This window comes from Anguilla anguilla, chromosome 16 (assembly GCF_013347855.1).
Source record: "Anguilla anguilla isolate fAngAng1 chromosome 16, fAngAng1.pri, whole genome shotgun sequence".
Lineage (NCBI taxonomy): Eukaryota > Metazoa > Chordata > Actinopteri > Anguilliformes > Anguillidae > Anguilla > Anguilla anguilla.
Genome location: NC_049216.1, coordinates 1,916,624 through 1,932,161, shown reverse-complemented (window position 1 = coordinate 1,932,161; position 15,538 = coordinate 1,916,624). Strand labels below are relative to the sequence as shown.

The following is a 15,538-nucleotide window of genomic DNA, read 5'->3' as shown; positions in this document are numbered from 1 at the left end:
TAGCAGTGTGATACACACCTTACACACATTAATATAAACTAACAGGGCAGTGTGTGTCAAACACATAGCAGTGTGTTACACACCTTACACACATTAATATAAACTAACAGGGCTGTGTGTCAAACACAGCAGTGTGTTACACACCTTACAGCACATTAATATAAACTAACAGGGCTGTGTGTGTCAAACACATAGCAGTGTGTTACACACCTTACACACATTAATATAAACTAACAGGGCTGTGTGTCAAGCACATAGCAGTGTGTTACACACCTTACAAACATTAATATAAACTAACAGGGCTGTGTGTGTCAAACACATAGCAGTGTGTTACACACCTTACACACATTAATATAAACTAACAGGGCTGTGTGTCAAGCACATAGCAGTGTGTTACACACCTTACAAACATTAATATAAACTAACAGGGCTGTGTGTCAAACACATAGCAGTGTGTTACACACCTTACACACATTAATAGCCTTCAACCTTCCCAAGTTCTCCCCTGCTGAGGTCACTCCACTGGCTACCAGTCACTGCAGGATCAAAGTCCTGACCCTCACCTACACTGCAGCCAACAGGACGGCCCCCGTCTACTTACAGCACATGATTAAATCCTATACGCCCACTTTACCACTGCTTTGCACCCCCTGCCATCCGGGTAAAGAGTTCAATCTTGTCTCTACCATGGAGCTTCTCCACCCTAGCTGTCCAGTGGTGGAACAAACTCCCTGTTTCTCTACGAACCTCTCCCTCACTACCCATCTTCCGCAGTGGTCTGAAGATGCATCTCTTCAGACTATACCTGGACTAACTATCACCACTCTGTAGATCATTTCTATCACTTAAATCCCCCTATTTCTACACATGTACCTCCTGTGCCACTCATGTTACATGTACCTCTATCCAGCACTTATTGCGCCCTTTATCATTGTCTAGACGTTGCTTGTAATGCCTCATAGTTTGACTTAGCATAGGTTAGGTCAGAGTAATGTTCACTGTGTGAACTGGACTTAATGTGTTCATGGCTATGAATAACTGTGCAAAGTATTGTACCTTATCGGACCTGTGTTTTGTAGTTGTTCCAATTACCTTTTGTATGCACTTATTGTACGTCACTTTGGATAAAAGCATCTGGCAAATAAATGTAATGTAACATAATATAAACTAACAGGGCTGTGTGTGTTAAACTAAAATAACATGAATGTGGAATGAGTCATTATCAAACACATTTGAGTTTACACCCCACTACAGTTCAGTAAACAGGACTAATTCATTTTCTTCATTCATTTGCGTAGTCGAATTCTACCAAGAGGAAGAACAGGAACATGCTGTTTCAGTTCTGTGGAGTGTCTGTTTTCACATTAGAAACATTGACATCAGTGTTGTATTTATTCACATTGTAGCCCTAATTTATTGAAGGGGTTTGTGTTTGTACTCACCCCATTCTATGCAGTTTACAGTGTGGGTCCTCCAGTCCAGCAGAGAGCGCTCTCACTCCTGAATCCTGCAGCTCGTTGTCTCTGAGCTCCAGATCTCTCAGGTCTGAGTGAGGAGAACGCAGGACTGAGGCCAGAACATCACAGCAGCCCTCTGTGAGATTACACCAACCCAGCCTGTGGAGAAACCACACACACACAAACACGCACGCACACAAACACACACAAAAATTCTTTGTGACACTGTTCACTTTGACAGTTGATATACATGTACCTACACATTCCTGAGATGTACACACAAAAACAGGGAGGGGGGGGGGTGTGTACATTAATTTCATGAAGTATTCTGACTAATCCACAATAGTCTAAGGCAGGGGTGGGCAATTATTTTTTACATGGGGCCACATGAGAACAAGAAAATATTATGGAGGGCCGGACCAAAAGGCTGGACAAAAGTCTGCATAATATTAATTGTTTTGATTAGTTGGTAAGACTGGTAAGAGTATAAGTTAAAATTGAGCAATGAAAAAGAGAGGTTGTCTTAGGAAAAATGACATTTACTCAATAAAATTTCCTAAAATAATGGTTAACAAAATGTGAACATTTGAACAGTTTTTGATTCATTACATTAGTGACCATTTTCAGCCAAATTCAGTAAGATACATCATATTAGAAAAATAATGATGCCTACATTTGTAGTTAAAACATTTTCACTTGTCACTCATTCTGCGTTTTTCAGTTTTTTCTTGTTCAGTGAGAGAAATCTAGTCTCTGTTGGTCTTTAACAAGTGCATCAAAGTCAGGGTGAATGTTTGAGGTTGAGATGCGAAGCACAGCTGACAGATGATCATCAGTGAGAAAGGATCTGTATCTGGACTTATTAAACTTCATCACTGAGAATGTTTGTTCACATATGTAGGTAGATCCAAAGAGAACAAACATCTTCTGAGCATGTCTCCTCATGTTTGGAAACTTCTCTTGCTTAAGAGAAGAGTAGAATTGCAGCAGTGGTTGTGACTTAAAGTGCTCTGTGAGTACTGCATCAGACTGCAGGTCAATGAGTTCCAGCTGGACATCACTAGGCACATCATCCACATTGCAGGTAAATGGAGAGGAAATCAAGTGCATTTCACTCTCCATTGTTCTGAAATCTTTAAATCGCCTTGAAAACTCATCATGCAGTGCTCCTAACATGGATGAGTACCTGCGGAGGTTATCATCTGATGGTGTGACTTCTTTCAGGGTTTGCATGTGAGTAAGATTGTTGCTCTCCAGTTGCCTCGAAAGAAACTGTAACTTCGTCATGAAAGCCTTCACTAGGTTGTGCATTTCATGGATGAAAAGGCCCTTGCCTTGCAGTTTGGTGTTCAGTGCAGTCATCAGTGCGGTCACATCAACAGCAAATGCAAAATCTGCCATCCACTTCTCATCTGAGAGCTCTGGGATGTCTCTGCCTTTCTTTTCACAAAACTCTCGGATTTCTGCTTTCAGATCCCAGACTCTTTTTAGCACTTTACCCAGACTGAGCCATCTCACAGCTGTGTGATAGCTGATATCAACATGTTCTGTCTCGTGCTCCTCTAAAAGTGCAACAAACTGCCTGTGATTCAATGCTCGTGCCCTAATAAAGTTAACTATTTTAGTTACAACATCAATCACATTGTCAATTTTAAGCACTGACTTGCACAACACATGCTGATGTAAAATACAATGCAAAAATACTACTTTCTGATCTGCGTTGTTTTCAGTCACTTTATCTTGCAAACGTTTCAACAGCCCGACATTTTTCCCTGTTAAATTTGGACAACCGTCCGTTGTAACACCCGTCAGTCTGTCCCATTTCAGTCCCAGCGTGTCCATGCATGCATTTACCTCCGTGAACAAATCGCTCCCCGTCGTTGTCCCTTTCATTGAGCGCATTGCTGCCAGCTCCTCTGTAATCTTGAAGTCCGTTATCCCACGGACAAATACAAGTAGCTGGGCTGTGTCACGGACATCACAGCTCTCGTCCAAAGCCAAAGAGAAAAAGTCAAAATTTGCCACATCACGTTGCAGCTGAAGTTCCAAATTTACCGCAATGTCCTCGATCCTTCTTGTCACGGTGCGCCTGGACAGCGGGACGTGCTCAAAAGCTTCTTTTTTTTCAGGACATAGTAGGGCTGCAGAGTCCACCAAGCACTCTTTTACGAACTCGCCCTCTGAGAATGGCTTACTGTTTTTAGCGATTTTGTGGGAAATTACAAAGCTGGTCCTGGTTGCTGCATCCCTGGATGTGTGAAGCTTTGTAAAAAATCCTTGCTGTTTTTGTAGCTTAACGACCAAATCTTCCGATATCCGCGCCATTTCAGCATTATTCAAGTTTTTATATGTCTCTGAATGTTTCGTCTCGTAATGCCGACTCAAATTGTAATCCTTTAACACTGCAATCTGGTTCCCGCAAACCAAACACACCGCTTTACCTCTGATTTCAGCAAACAAATACTTTGCAGTCCACGTCTTCTTGAAAACCCTGCATTCAGCGTCTACCTTTCTTTTTTTAGTTGACATTTTGGGGGTGAAAGTCGTCGAGACAGCTAACGTCCATTCAGTAACACGCACAGAGCCGAAAAGTTTTTTTAGCAGTTTTTTCAGCTCTGTGGTAACACGCATCACGTACGTACCTTACGTCCCTATGCACTACGTAAAAAACACAGGGTGTATAACTTCAAAATAAACATTTAATCCACGTATGAGGTAATAAGAAAATACGAAAAAAAAAAAAAAAAAAGTTTATTTTGTAATTTCTTATGAACCTTACGCGGGCCGGTCAGAGTCAACCAAAGGGCCGCATCCGGCCCGCGGGCCGTAAAATGCCCAGGTCTGGTCTAAGGCAATTACTGGGCTCTAATAACCCTTTCCATGTGACAAACTTATCTGATTTGCAAACATATTAATTTCATCTGCAAACACAAAAAACTGCATTTTTGTGGTGCACTTTACCTCACCTGACATGTTCTTCAGTTCATAAACATCTATACATTTCAAAGACGCTGAATAGTCATCACCATGAATAGATAAATATGACTGTTAATGTATAACTCCTCGTATAACCCATTAGCTAAATACATTACTGTCATCATGATAATATTTTCTTCCTAATCTTGTAACCATCAAGTTATCAAACAATTTAAGTTTAACAAATTGCAGTCTGTCAGGGTTTTTGACATTAATTTTAAAATATTCAGCAAGGTGAAATGAAACCGCATTCAATACAAAATTGCGCTCTTCCTTATTTACCTCTGGCCAAAGTAACGTGATGGTAACCATGACGACGCGGTTTAAAATGTGGCTGTTAGGAGGGTCGGTTGGTTACCATGACGATGCCAGCTCGCTCTGAACTGTTACCTCAGCTAGGTCATTCTTTGAAAATACAGAACTACAGTTACATAACACAATTATTTGATAATAACTATTAACACTTTGCAAATATCATTTGTTTACCATTTACATCAAACAACATGACCCTCAAGTTGACACTTGTTGCCCTTGTTCTAAGGTCAGCTTTCGCTTTGACTCACACAGTCAAAGGCACGAGTTAGCTAGCTAGCCAGCCCAACCTACCTTAACGTTACTTCATGACCCAACCTAGCTAGCGGAGCCAGAGAGGAACTAAGCAGCTAACTGTCACGGACAACTTAAATATATACACCAGTATATAAAATAACATGAAGGTTTTATCTAACCAGTCATGATATTATTGGTCAGACCTGCGATATTGGTCAGACCCTGCTAACAGCTGAAGCAGTGCCGGAGTCTTGTACGAGCTGTGCTACACTTCAGTTCATCTGGCACGATCTTACAGCAATGCAACTACGGCATCAACTGGAATTACACTGCATCGCCATCTAGTGGCTGTATGAGAACAGCACAACTGATTACTGCCACTAACTTTTATTGCTGGCAGATGATATCATTCTTTAGATGATAGGAGCTAGAGCCAGAATATTGATCTCTGAATCAGGCTATTCCACACAGCATGCCTGCTTACAGTGGTATAATATCCAGACTATTACTTGGGACTGGAACCACAGAAGAGTGACTAAACTAAACAATGTAACACTGCATCTAAACAGCAGCTCACATGTTGTTCAGATGGACACTCTCCCACCAAGATGTACACACATACCCAACCGGCCAATAGTTAATGCCCGGCTTTACCAGCAGAATAAAATACCATTTTACTCACAATCCTTTCAGAAACACCACAATCCTGCAGCACACACAGGTGTGTGATGAAGGAGTAAAACTCACCTTCAACAAAAGGTCAGCGTGTGAAAGAGAGTGCGGTAAATGTATGGATTTCATTAGAGTTCATAGCAGGTAGTGAATAACGGAGAAGGATGTAGACTGCAATGTTTGACAGACCTGAAACATTTTACTATGCAGGAGGTCAATCTTTTACCATGTCAATCAGACACTCAGCATCCAGTCATCACCTGTGACCTGATACTACAGACTCCACTGAAACCTTACATTCTGCTCAGGAACCACACACCTGGCAACCCTCAAAAGGTTTTATCCTGCTTTTATTTGCTTGTTGTGATAGAGGAGTAAGGTATATATGGGCAAAGAAAGAATGCTGGTGGACAGAGGAGTAAACTGAGAGAGAAAGAGCTTTTTAATATTTCACTGAATAGAACCATAATCACAAATTCTATTTAGTTAAGGTCACGCAGTACACAGCACTACTCACCCCAGTCTCTGTAGTTTACAGTTTGGACTCCTCAATCCAGCACAGAGCAGCTTCACTCCTGAATCTCCAAGATTATTGTAGCTGAGGTCCAGATCTCTCAGGGGTGAGTTTGATGACTGGAGAGCTGAGGCCACAACATTACAGCACTTCTGTGTGAGTTTACAGTTGTTCAGTCTGCAAAGAAGAGTTAATATTATTATTACTATTATTATATTTATTATTATTATTATTATTATTATTATTATTATTATTATTATTATATTATTATATTAGGTATACATGAAGCATGTATCTAATATGGGAAATGTGCCAAAGATAGTGTTCAGTAATGAAGAGTGAAATTGAGGATTTTAAGGTTGATGATGCTGAGGAAGATGTCTGTGCTACACTCTCCAACTGCAGTATTTTGGACCTGAAAATTTAACATCCTGCTGGACTGAACTCCGACTGGTCTACAGATGTAATTCTGACCCAAATGTCCCCTTTTCTTATGCTGTAAGTTCTCTGAATTGGGGCAAAGGTCTCATCTACCTTTTCAATAATTTGTTCTCTGGGCTTAACCCTCTCATCCCATCCCAGAAGTGCAGCTGCCATCTTCCAGAGTGGAGAGCGAGGCAGTTTCAGTGCTGTAGGGTGTTTGGCCACCACCAAAAGTAAAGATGTAAAAGGCAACACACATTTTTCAGAGTGGACAGTGACTTTGATTATTTCCTTTTGGTTTTCTGTGACAAACTTCCCGCAGCACTGCAAACTAAAATACAGTTAATAGTAGATTCACTTTAGAAGCAGAAAGATAAGGAAGTGATCTATTCACATATAACCAGCTGTGTGTCCGGTCTTCTGGTATTACATATGAAAGGTAGAGAAACAAGGTATTCCAAAGGTCTGTGGGAACACCTGTTATTGATACCTTTGAATTTATTTTGTTGCGATTGTGATATATTTGATGGCGGTGCCCAATGAGACACCATTCAGCCTGTTCTGGGCTCTAGGAAACTTCAGAATCCCTGTACAGGCTTAGAGAGTGCAGGGGAGAGGTGATCAGGAATCAGCCTCATGTCCTCAGGCACAAACGTTAATCTCCGCAGATCTTCTCCACACTAGCTCCCCAGTATTGGAATGAACTCTCTGTGCCTCTACGAACCACTCAGTCATTGCCCATCTTCTGCCGTAGTCTGAAAATGCATCTCTTCAGTCTGTACCTGGACTAACTATCACTACTCATTACATCACATTACATTACAGGCATTTAGCAGATGCTCTAACCAGATCAACTTACACATAGCATTTTACATTGTATCCATTTATACAGCTGGATATGTACTGAAGCAATTCAGGTTAAGTACCTTGGTACAACGGCAGTGTCCTACCCAGGAATCGAACCTGCGACCTTTCAGTTACAAGCCCAGTTCCTTACCCACTGTGCTACATTGCCACCACTCCCAGGGCACTCTCTGCAGGGCACTACCAATCTAGGATCACTTATCACTTGTACCCTTCTACCTTATTCCTGTAGCACAGTGTTACTCATTACGCGGCTCGTGAGACTTTGTTTTGCAGCTCATATATAATATATATACTGATAACAATAAGAATATAGATATAACTTACTTCTATATGTTCCGTGTATGTCCTGTTTTAGCACATTGAAATGAATTATCCAGCAGATGGCAGCATACTGAAGATACGTCAAAGAACGTAGGCTACGTAACAGCGAGGGATCATGGGTAGTCGTATAGCCTATGTGTGTAGCTTTGCATTTGCGAATGGTTTTGCAAGTTTAGCACGCAAGCCTAAATTTGATATTCCATAATGCCGTTTGATATAAGGTCATATCAAATATTGTCTCGACCTCTGCCCACTCAAAATGGACAGATTTATGATTAGACAAAAGCAGAACGAGAAAAGTGATTATTCATTAGCTGACGGTGACGGAGTTAGAAACAGGCCCGAGGAGAAAGAGCAACGTGAGGAAAGAACGGGGGAAACGCAGATCAGTTTGGCCTAGAAGCCCAAGACACCGATGCTGCACCAGCAAAGAAAAAGGTGCGGTCAATTCAGGACAAACACCGAAATTTTCAGGATACATGGACTGATGAGTTTTTCTTTGTGCAATACGAATCCACTCCATTCTGCCTAATTTGCCAGAAGACTAGTGCCAATTGTTAATGGTCTAACCTTGAACGCCACTTTAGTGCTTTTCACGCCAAGTACAACATTTTGTACCCACCAGGTAGCAACCTGAGGACTAATAAAATTAAACAGTTGACACAGACTCTGACTGAGCAGCAAAAAATGATGGCGAGATCAGTCTCTGTTGCTGAGAAATCGACCGAGGCCACTTAGGAGATCGCATGGATTTTAGCTAGGCATAAAAAGGCTTTCACGGATGCTGAAATTGTTAAACAATGCTTTTTGACCTCAGCTGAGATAATGTACCGTGCATAATAATAATAATAATAATAATAATAATAATAATAATAATGATAAAGCAAATACATGCACTGCAGCTTTCAGATTCAACATTAATGAGGAGGATCGAGTTTATTGGGAAAGATATCCAGGAACAGCCAATTGCAGATCTTGCAGCGACACCATGTTACAGCATTGCACTCGATGAGAGCACGGATCTAAGCGACATGGCGCAATTGTGTGTGTGGGTTCGCTTTATTCAAAATAACAAATTTCGGGAGGAGCTGTTATATCTGTTACCACTTCATGGACAGACCAGAGTGGAGGACGATTTTCAAGCAAAGTCTGCAACTTTTTTGCAGAGAAACAAATTGACTGGTCGAAACTTGTGTCGGTGTGCACCGACGGAGCTCCAAGCATGAGAGGGAAGGAGAGAAGGGACTTATCGGACTGATGGAAGACAGCATTCCCAAGTTTGTCTCCTTTCATTGTATAATTCATCAGGAGGCACTAGTGTCAAAACTTAAAAACCAAGAGCTAAAGAATGTGATGCAGCTCGTTGTGCGAGTCATCAACTTCATCAAGGCCAAGGCATTTCATCACCGGGAATTCCGTGCACTTCTGGAGGAATACGAGGCAGAGTATGGGGATCTGGTGATGCACAACTAAGTGAGATGGCTATCGCGTGGCCGGGTGCTTGAACGATTCTGTACTCAACTTCCTCACATCCCTGATTTTCTTGCAAGCAAGGGGAGGGCTGAGCCAAAGCATGAGGACCCACACTGGATATTACAGCTGACACTCCTCACTGACATCACATCCCAGCTGAATTCCCTTAACCTCCAACTCCAAGGAAAAGGGAAGCACCCAGGTAACATGCTAAGAGCAGTCACTGCTTTCCAGCACAAGATCACCACTCTCTTCATACCCGACAGAGAATTTCTTCACTTTCCCAATCTAAGAGCCTGCACAACTGCTAACCCTGATCTACTGCAACATTTTGACTATGATGAATTTGTAGGCATATGGGAGGAAATAAGAAATCAATTTGAAAGGAGATTTCAAGATGTTGTGGGGTATAGGGAGCTTTTCAATTTCATTGAGAACCATTTTAATGTGCCATTGTCAAGCCTTACACCTGCTCTGAAAAACCTTTGTCCAGACCTTGCTGTAATACAGAGTGAGATTCTTGAGCTGCAGGTCAAAGATGTACTGAAAACTGAGCTCAGATCAGGCATTGCTCAATTCTGGAGCATGGTCCCAGCCTCAGATTATCCACATTTAAAGCTCTGTGTGCAGAAGGTAATGAGCTTTGTTGTGAGCACTTACTCATGTGAGGCAACATTTTCTATAATGAGCATTGTCAAAAGAAAAGATAGAAGTAGGCTTACAGATGTGCATCTTGATTGTTTGACTAGGATTGCAACCACTAACTACAAGTTGTGCATGGGGAAAGTCAAGGGACAGCTAAAACATGAGAGCCTCAACATATTGATACAAATATAACAGAGAAAAAGACGTTTTTCATCTCTATTAGTAGGCCAATATATACATTTTTGTGAACTTTTTTTTATTTCATGTTGATAATGCTTATGTATAATTGCATATGTACATACATACATAAGATGAGTTCCACTCCCAGCCTTACACACTCACACACAAGTATTATATCTTTTAATAATGCAATGCAATAATGAATTGAGAATAAAAAGAGATGGAAGGATGGAAAGCATGGTACTGTATTTTTTTAAACATACACAAAGATGGTAAATATCTTGAGGGTGATGATAAAAAAAACATCTGAGTTATATCTGCAATCTCTGTGGCTCTTTGAGTAATGGTCTTACTCATAAGTGGCTCTCCTAAGAACATTAGTGAGTACCACTGAACTACGGCATGAACTGGAATTACACTGCATCGCCATCTAGTGGCTGTATGAGAACACCACAACTGATTATTGCCACTAACTTTTACTGCTGGTAGACACCAGATATTTTAAAACGTGGTGTCTTCTGAAAATTCCACACATTGCACCTATTTTCTGTGTGTCCTTGCCCTATAATCCATCCATTCATTTTATTCGTGCACACTTTTGCGAATATAACAGGCTAATTATTGCGTTGCATTTAATTATTATTGTGATAATAATGATAATAAAAGCCTGATATATTAAGTCATGTTTTTCTTTTAAAACCCCTTATCAACATGTTTAGTAGACCTTGTGGAGTAATATAAACTGCACAAAAAATTTAATAAGTCAGGACATTTGAAAGAATTAGAATACTTATCTAATAAATACTCCTGTAAATGATGTCATCCTTTAGATGATAGGGGCTAGAGCCAGAACATTGATCTCTGAATCAGGCTATTCCACACAACATGTCTGCTTACAGTGGTATAATATCCAGACTATTACTTGGGACTGGAAAAGTGACTAAACTAAACGATGTAACACTGCATCTAAACAGCAGCTCACATGTTGTTCAGATGGACACTCTCCCACCAAGATGTACACACATACCCTACCGGCCAATAGTTAATGCCCGGCTTTACCAGCAGAATAAAATACCATTTTATTCACAATCCTTTCAGAAACACCACAATCCTGCAGCACACACAGGTGTGTGATGAAGGAATAAAACTCACCTTCATCAAAAGGTCAGTGTGTGAAAGAGAGTGGGGTAAATGTTTGGAGTTCATAGCAGGTAGTGAATAATGGAGATGGATGTAGACTGCAATGTTTGACAGACCTGAAACATTTTACTATACAGGCGGTCAATCTTTTACCATGTCAATCAGACACTCAGCATCCAGTCATCACCTGTGACCTGATACTACAGACTCCACTGAAACCTTACGTTCTGCTCAGGAACCACACACCTGGCAACCCTCAAAAGGTTTTATCCTGCTTTTATTTGCTTGTTGTGATAGAGGAGTAAGGTATATATGGGCAAAGAAAGAATGCTGGTGGACAGAGGAGTAAACTGAGAGAGAAAGAACTTTTTAATATTTCACTGAATAGAACCATAATCACAAATACTATTTAGTTAAGATCGCACAATACACAGCACTACTCACCCCAGTCTCTGTAGTTTACAGTTTGGACTCCTCAATCCAGCACAGAGCAGTTCCACTCCTGAATCTCCCAGGTTATTGTAGCTGAGGTCCAGATCTCTCAGGGGTGAGTTTGATGACTGGAGAGCTGAGGCCACAATATTACAGCACTTCTGTGTGAGTTCACAGTTGTTCAGTCTGCAAAGAAGAGTTAATATATTATAGTATTATTATATTAGGTATACACGAAGCATGTATCTAATATGGGAAATGTGCCAATGATAGTGTTCAGTAATGAAGAGTGAAATTGAGGATTTTAAGGTTGATGATGCTCTGAGGAAGATGTCTGTGCTACATTCTCCAACTGCAGTATTTTGAACAGCAAGCGTGTTGTGATCATCTCTACTGAAGGGAGGAGAGTTTTCTCTAGCATAACTAGAAGTCTGTACAACACTAAATTCCTAGGCCTTGCAGTAGGGCCCCTCCGTCTCCAGGCACCGAACCTCCCAAGGACAAGAAGTTAAAAATATTGCATGTATGTGTGTGTGTGTGTGTCTATATGTGTGTCTGGTTTTCTTTAACTCTGTCTCTTATGTAAGCTCTGGAGAGCTTGGCTTTCCTACTTATCCTCCCCCTGCCAACCTGCCAGGGAGGAACCGGCTATGACACTATGCTGCCCAGGACTCTGAAAGCAACCGATCGATAAAGACCAAACTATTATATCTGATATAAAGCTTGTTTATGTAACACTGAAGACTAAGAGGTCACCGTGTGCTTATTCAGTATTCATGCTATATGACTAGACACAGCCAAACATTTACTTTGTTAAATCTTACAATATGCATATGTATTAACTATGTACCAATCAGAATTATGTATGCTATTGTTGACCACTTTTTGCTAATAGAAGCAGGGACCGGACTTATCCATCTTGTTGTTTGTGCCAATCAGATGTAGAATTATGTATGTTATTGTTAACCACTTTTTGCTAATAGAAGCAGGGACTGGACTTATCCATCTTGTTGTCTGTGCCAATCAGATGTAGAATTATGTATGTTATTGTTAAAACACTTTTTGCTTATGAAAGCAGGGAATGCCCCTGCTTTCTCTAGTTCAGGCTTATCCATCTTGTTGTGTGTAGGTTCCGGACTCTTTCTGCAGAAATAAATCCTATTTCTTACATGGATATACCTCGCCGTGCTGGTTAATCTATTCTACGGGGAGAATTTTCTCTGCCCAACATTATGAACAATTACAACCATTATGAGGACCTCTACAAACCAATGAAGATTAAACTGAATAGTTTAGATTCATTATTTTGTTAATATTTAAACAAAAACAGTGTATTTTCTGTTCATATGCCAGTGCTAAGAGGTATAATAAATGGTTCTGTTCCCAAGAACAGTTCCACAGGGAGAATATTCCCAGACTGGCCAGGAGCAGGAGGCAGCTGGCAGAGACAGCCTCCAGTCGGCCTCTCCATCCTGCTGCTGCCGCTACTGTTTCAGCTAGGCAGGCATCGCGCTTGTGCACCAGAGACATTACATTACACTACAGGCATTTAGCAGACGCTCTTATCCAGAGCGACGTACAACAATTAACCACAGACCATAAAACTAATAACCCTGGTGAAAGTGAAAAATATGACACAAGCAATTCCAGGTGTGCTAAGATCACACAGTACACAGCACTACTCACCCCAGTCTCGGTAGTTTACAGTTTGGACTCCTCAATCCAGCACAGAGCAGTTCCACTCCTGAATCTCCCAGGTTATTGTAGCTGAGGTCCAGATCTCTCAGGGGTGAGTTTGATGACTGGAGAGCTGAGGCCACAATATTACAGCACTTCTGTGTGAGTTCACAGTTGTTCAGTCTGCAAAGAAGAGTTAATATATTATAGTATTACTATATTAGGTATACACGAATCATGTATCTAATAGGGGAAATGTGCCAATGATAGTGTTCAGTAATGACCCCACCAATCTGTTCTTGTATTGGGATGGCAGGTATGCCATCCCGCCAAGTTACGCCTTGGCGGGGGCATGCCCCATACCTATACAGCACCGAGAGTTTGGCACTTTTCAGGGTTCCCCACAGAAATAACCACAACAGCCACAGACACTCAGCCCTTAAAAACATTACATTCTGTACATTCTGACCCCATTTCAACAGACAGACATCATAAACAACTTCACATGTCCACACAATAAAGCCCAAAACGAAGGGGATTTTGCGTTTTCTCCTTCTTCTTCTCTTTCTTATTCTTCTTCTTCTCATTCTTATTTTTCCAGCCGCCTATCCCAATAACAACATGTCTCCCCATTGGACATTTTACCGACACCAGCCAAATCTTCACCTACACGACCCAATCAAAAACGCGCATACACACGCAAAACACTCATACCTTTTTATTCTGAAACATTTCTAGTTTAAACAGCTAGCCTGTCTATGGCCTAGTGGGCAAGGTTACAGTCTTGGGACCAGGGGGTTGTAGGTTCAAGCCCACCTAGAAGCATGTTTCTTTCACCTGCTGTTACCCTCATTAACAATTGTCTAATACTTCTCAATTGTTGCTTTTGCACCATATCTACCCGCCGTTCACCGAACGTATACACTGAATTATGACGTACCGTCTGCACGTCGTTATTAACTGGCTACAATATTGTAAAGCCATATGGATTCAACAGGAGCTCTTCTGTGCTTACTGGCCTGTGTTCTTCTTTAAAACCACGGACAGGTTTGCTAATGATATTTCACGCATTGCATAGCTATGTCATGGTGCTGCACTAACAAAGTTACAGACTGGTAAACCTCCGGTTGAAGGATTGAATCCCGCCTCGCCCTCAAGCAGATAATTTCCTCTTTTACACTAACGTTTTCTTATGCTTTTATATTTTCTTTACCAAAACTCACTCACGGCCACCCATATGCATTTCATGACGGCAAATGTATGCATTTTATTAAAAAGTTATACCAGTTCACCACTGTGCCATTTCTACTAATTATATTTCTTCACTTGGCTACCGTACAAAACCTTCTTATCAGCAAACGCCACGTTTCTACATTCATGTTACCTTGCCCTGTTCTCCATCTAGCCACATACAAACAATTACTTCGTATGTACGTTCTGCAACTCCCCATTAAAACATTACATTTCAAATCATGACTCACTCATAAGTATAACTACTACTACTAAACATGAGAAAAGCACATCCGTGCAAAAGACTTTACACGTAACTTAACCCTCCACTTCAACAACTAATGTTGAATACAGACTGTTATATATACCGTTCGATACGGAAACTAAGCTCGCTCATGGTCACTTCATTTAATCCACACTATAGTCTGTGATCATGTCAACCTTCACCTACATGCCCATTCTGCTAAAAACATATTGTTTCAACTACGCAGTTTCATCATTTCTCCTAATTTCTCTCACACTGTTGTTACTTTCTCATGTGCAAAGCCTGCTGGGACATATGCGTCGGCTCCTATTCTCCACTATCAAGTTTTCCGGTTCTAGTTTAGCAAAACAGCGAAGAGGATTCCTACCTGCAGATAAGCCTATCAAAATGCCTTATAAACCTTACAAACACTAAAAGTGCATCTCCACGAAATAACAGACAACGGAGCAGGACAGCAGGGTACACAAGTTGCGACCCAGAGCTCTAATTCTACGGTCTTGTGTCAATCAAGGCTCGTTGGATGGCCGTCAAATCCGCGAGTAGCCTACATACACTGGCGCCAAGTTACGGTTACTTGCTTCTGAACTGAATTTGAGTACATGTGCAAGTTATTGTATATTTGCTACGTACAATAAATACTGCATGTAAAATACATATTGTACATACATACATAGAGAACTTCTTTATCCCCATGGGGACATTTCCCTCGCAGCATGT

At 41.0% G+C, this 15,538-nt stretch overlaps 2 protein-coding genes across 2 annotated transcripts in view; both read right to left on the bottom strand.

Moving 5' to 3' along the window:
* The window catches only part of LOC118215092, an 800,072-nt gene that overhangs the window by 397,084 nt on the left and 387,450 nt on the right, over nucleotides 1–15,538 (bottom strand). The window lies entirely within an intron of this gene.
* Nucleotides 1,842–4,129, bottom strand: LOC118215102 (general transcription factor II-I repeat domain-containing protein 2B-like). Its single transcript, XM_035395539.1, has 2 exons — nucleotides 3,953–4,129; nucleotides 1,842–3,763 (listed from the first exon to the last, which is right to left on the bottom strand). Exons 1-2 carry the CDS (start codon nucleotides 4,086–4,088, stop codon nucleotides 2,190–2,192), a joined length of 1,710 nt encoding a protein of 569 aa, XP_035251430.1. The 5' UTR covers nucleotides 4,089–4,129; the 3' UTR covers nucleotides 1,842–2,189.

Bases quoted from the DNA above. Each gene is read 5' to 3' on its own strand.
- LOC118215102 (XM_035395539.1), bottom strand. From the start codon at position 4,088: ATGCGTGTTACCACAGAGCTGAAAAAACTGCTAAAAAAACTTTTCGGC. The intron at 3,764-3,952 runs GCAGGGTTTTCA...GGATATCGGAAG, and splicing joins AAGAAAGGTAGACGCTGAAT to ATTTGGTCGTTAAGCTACAA.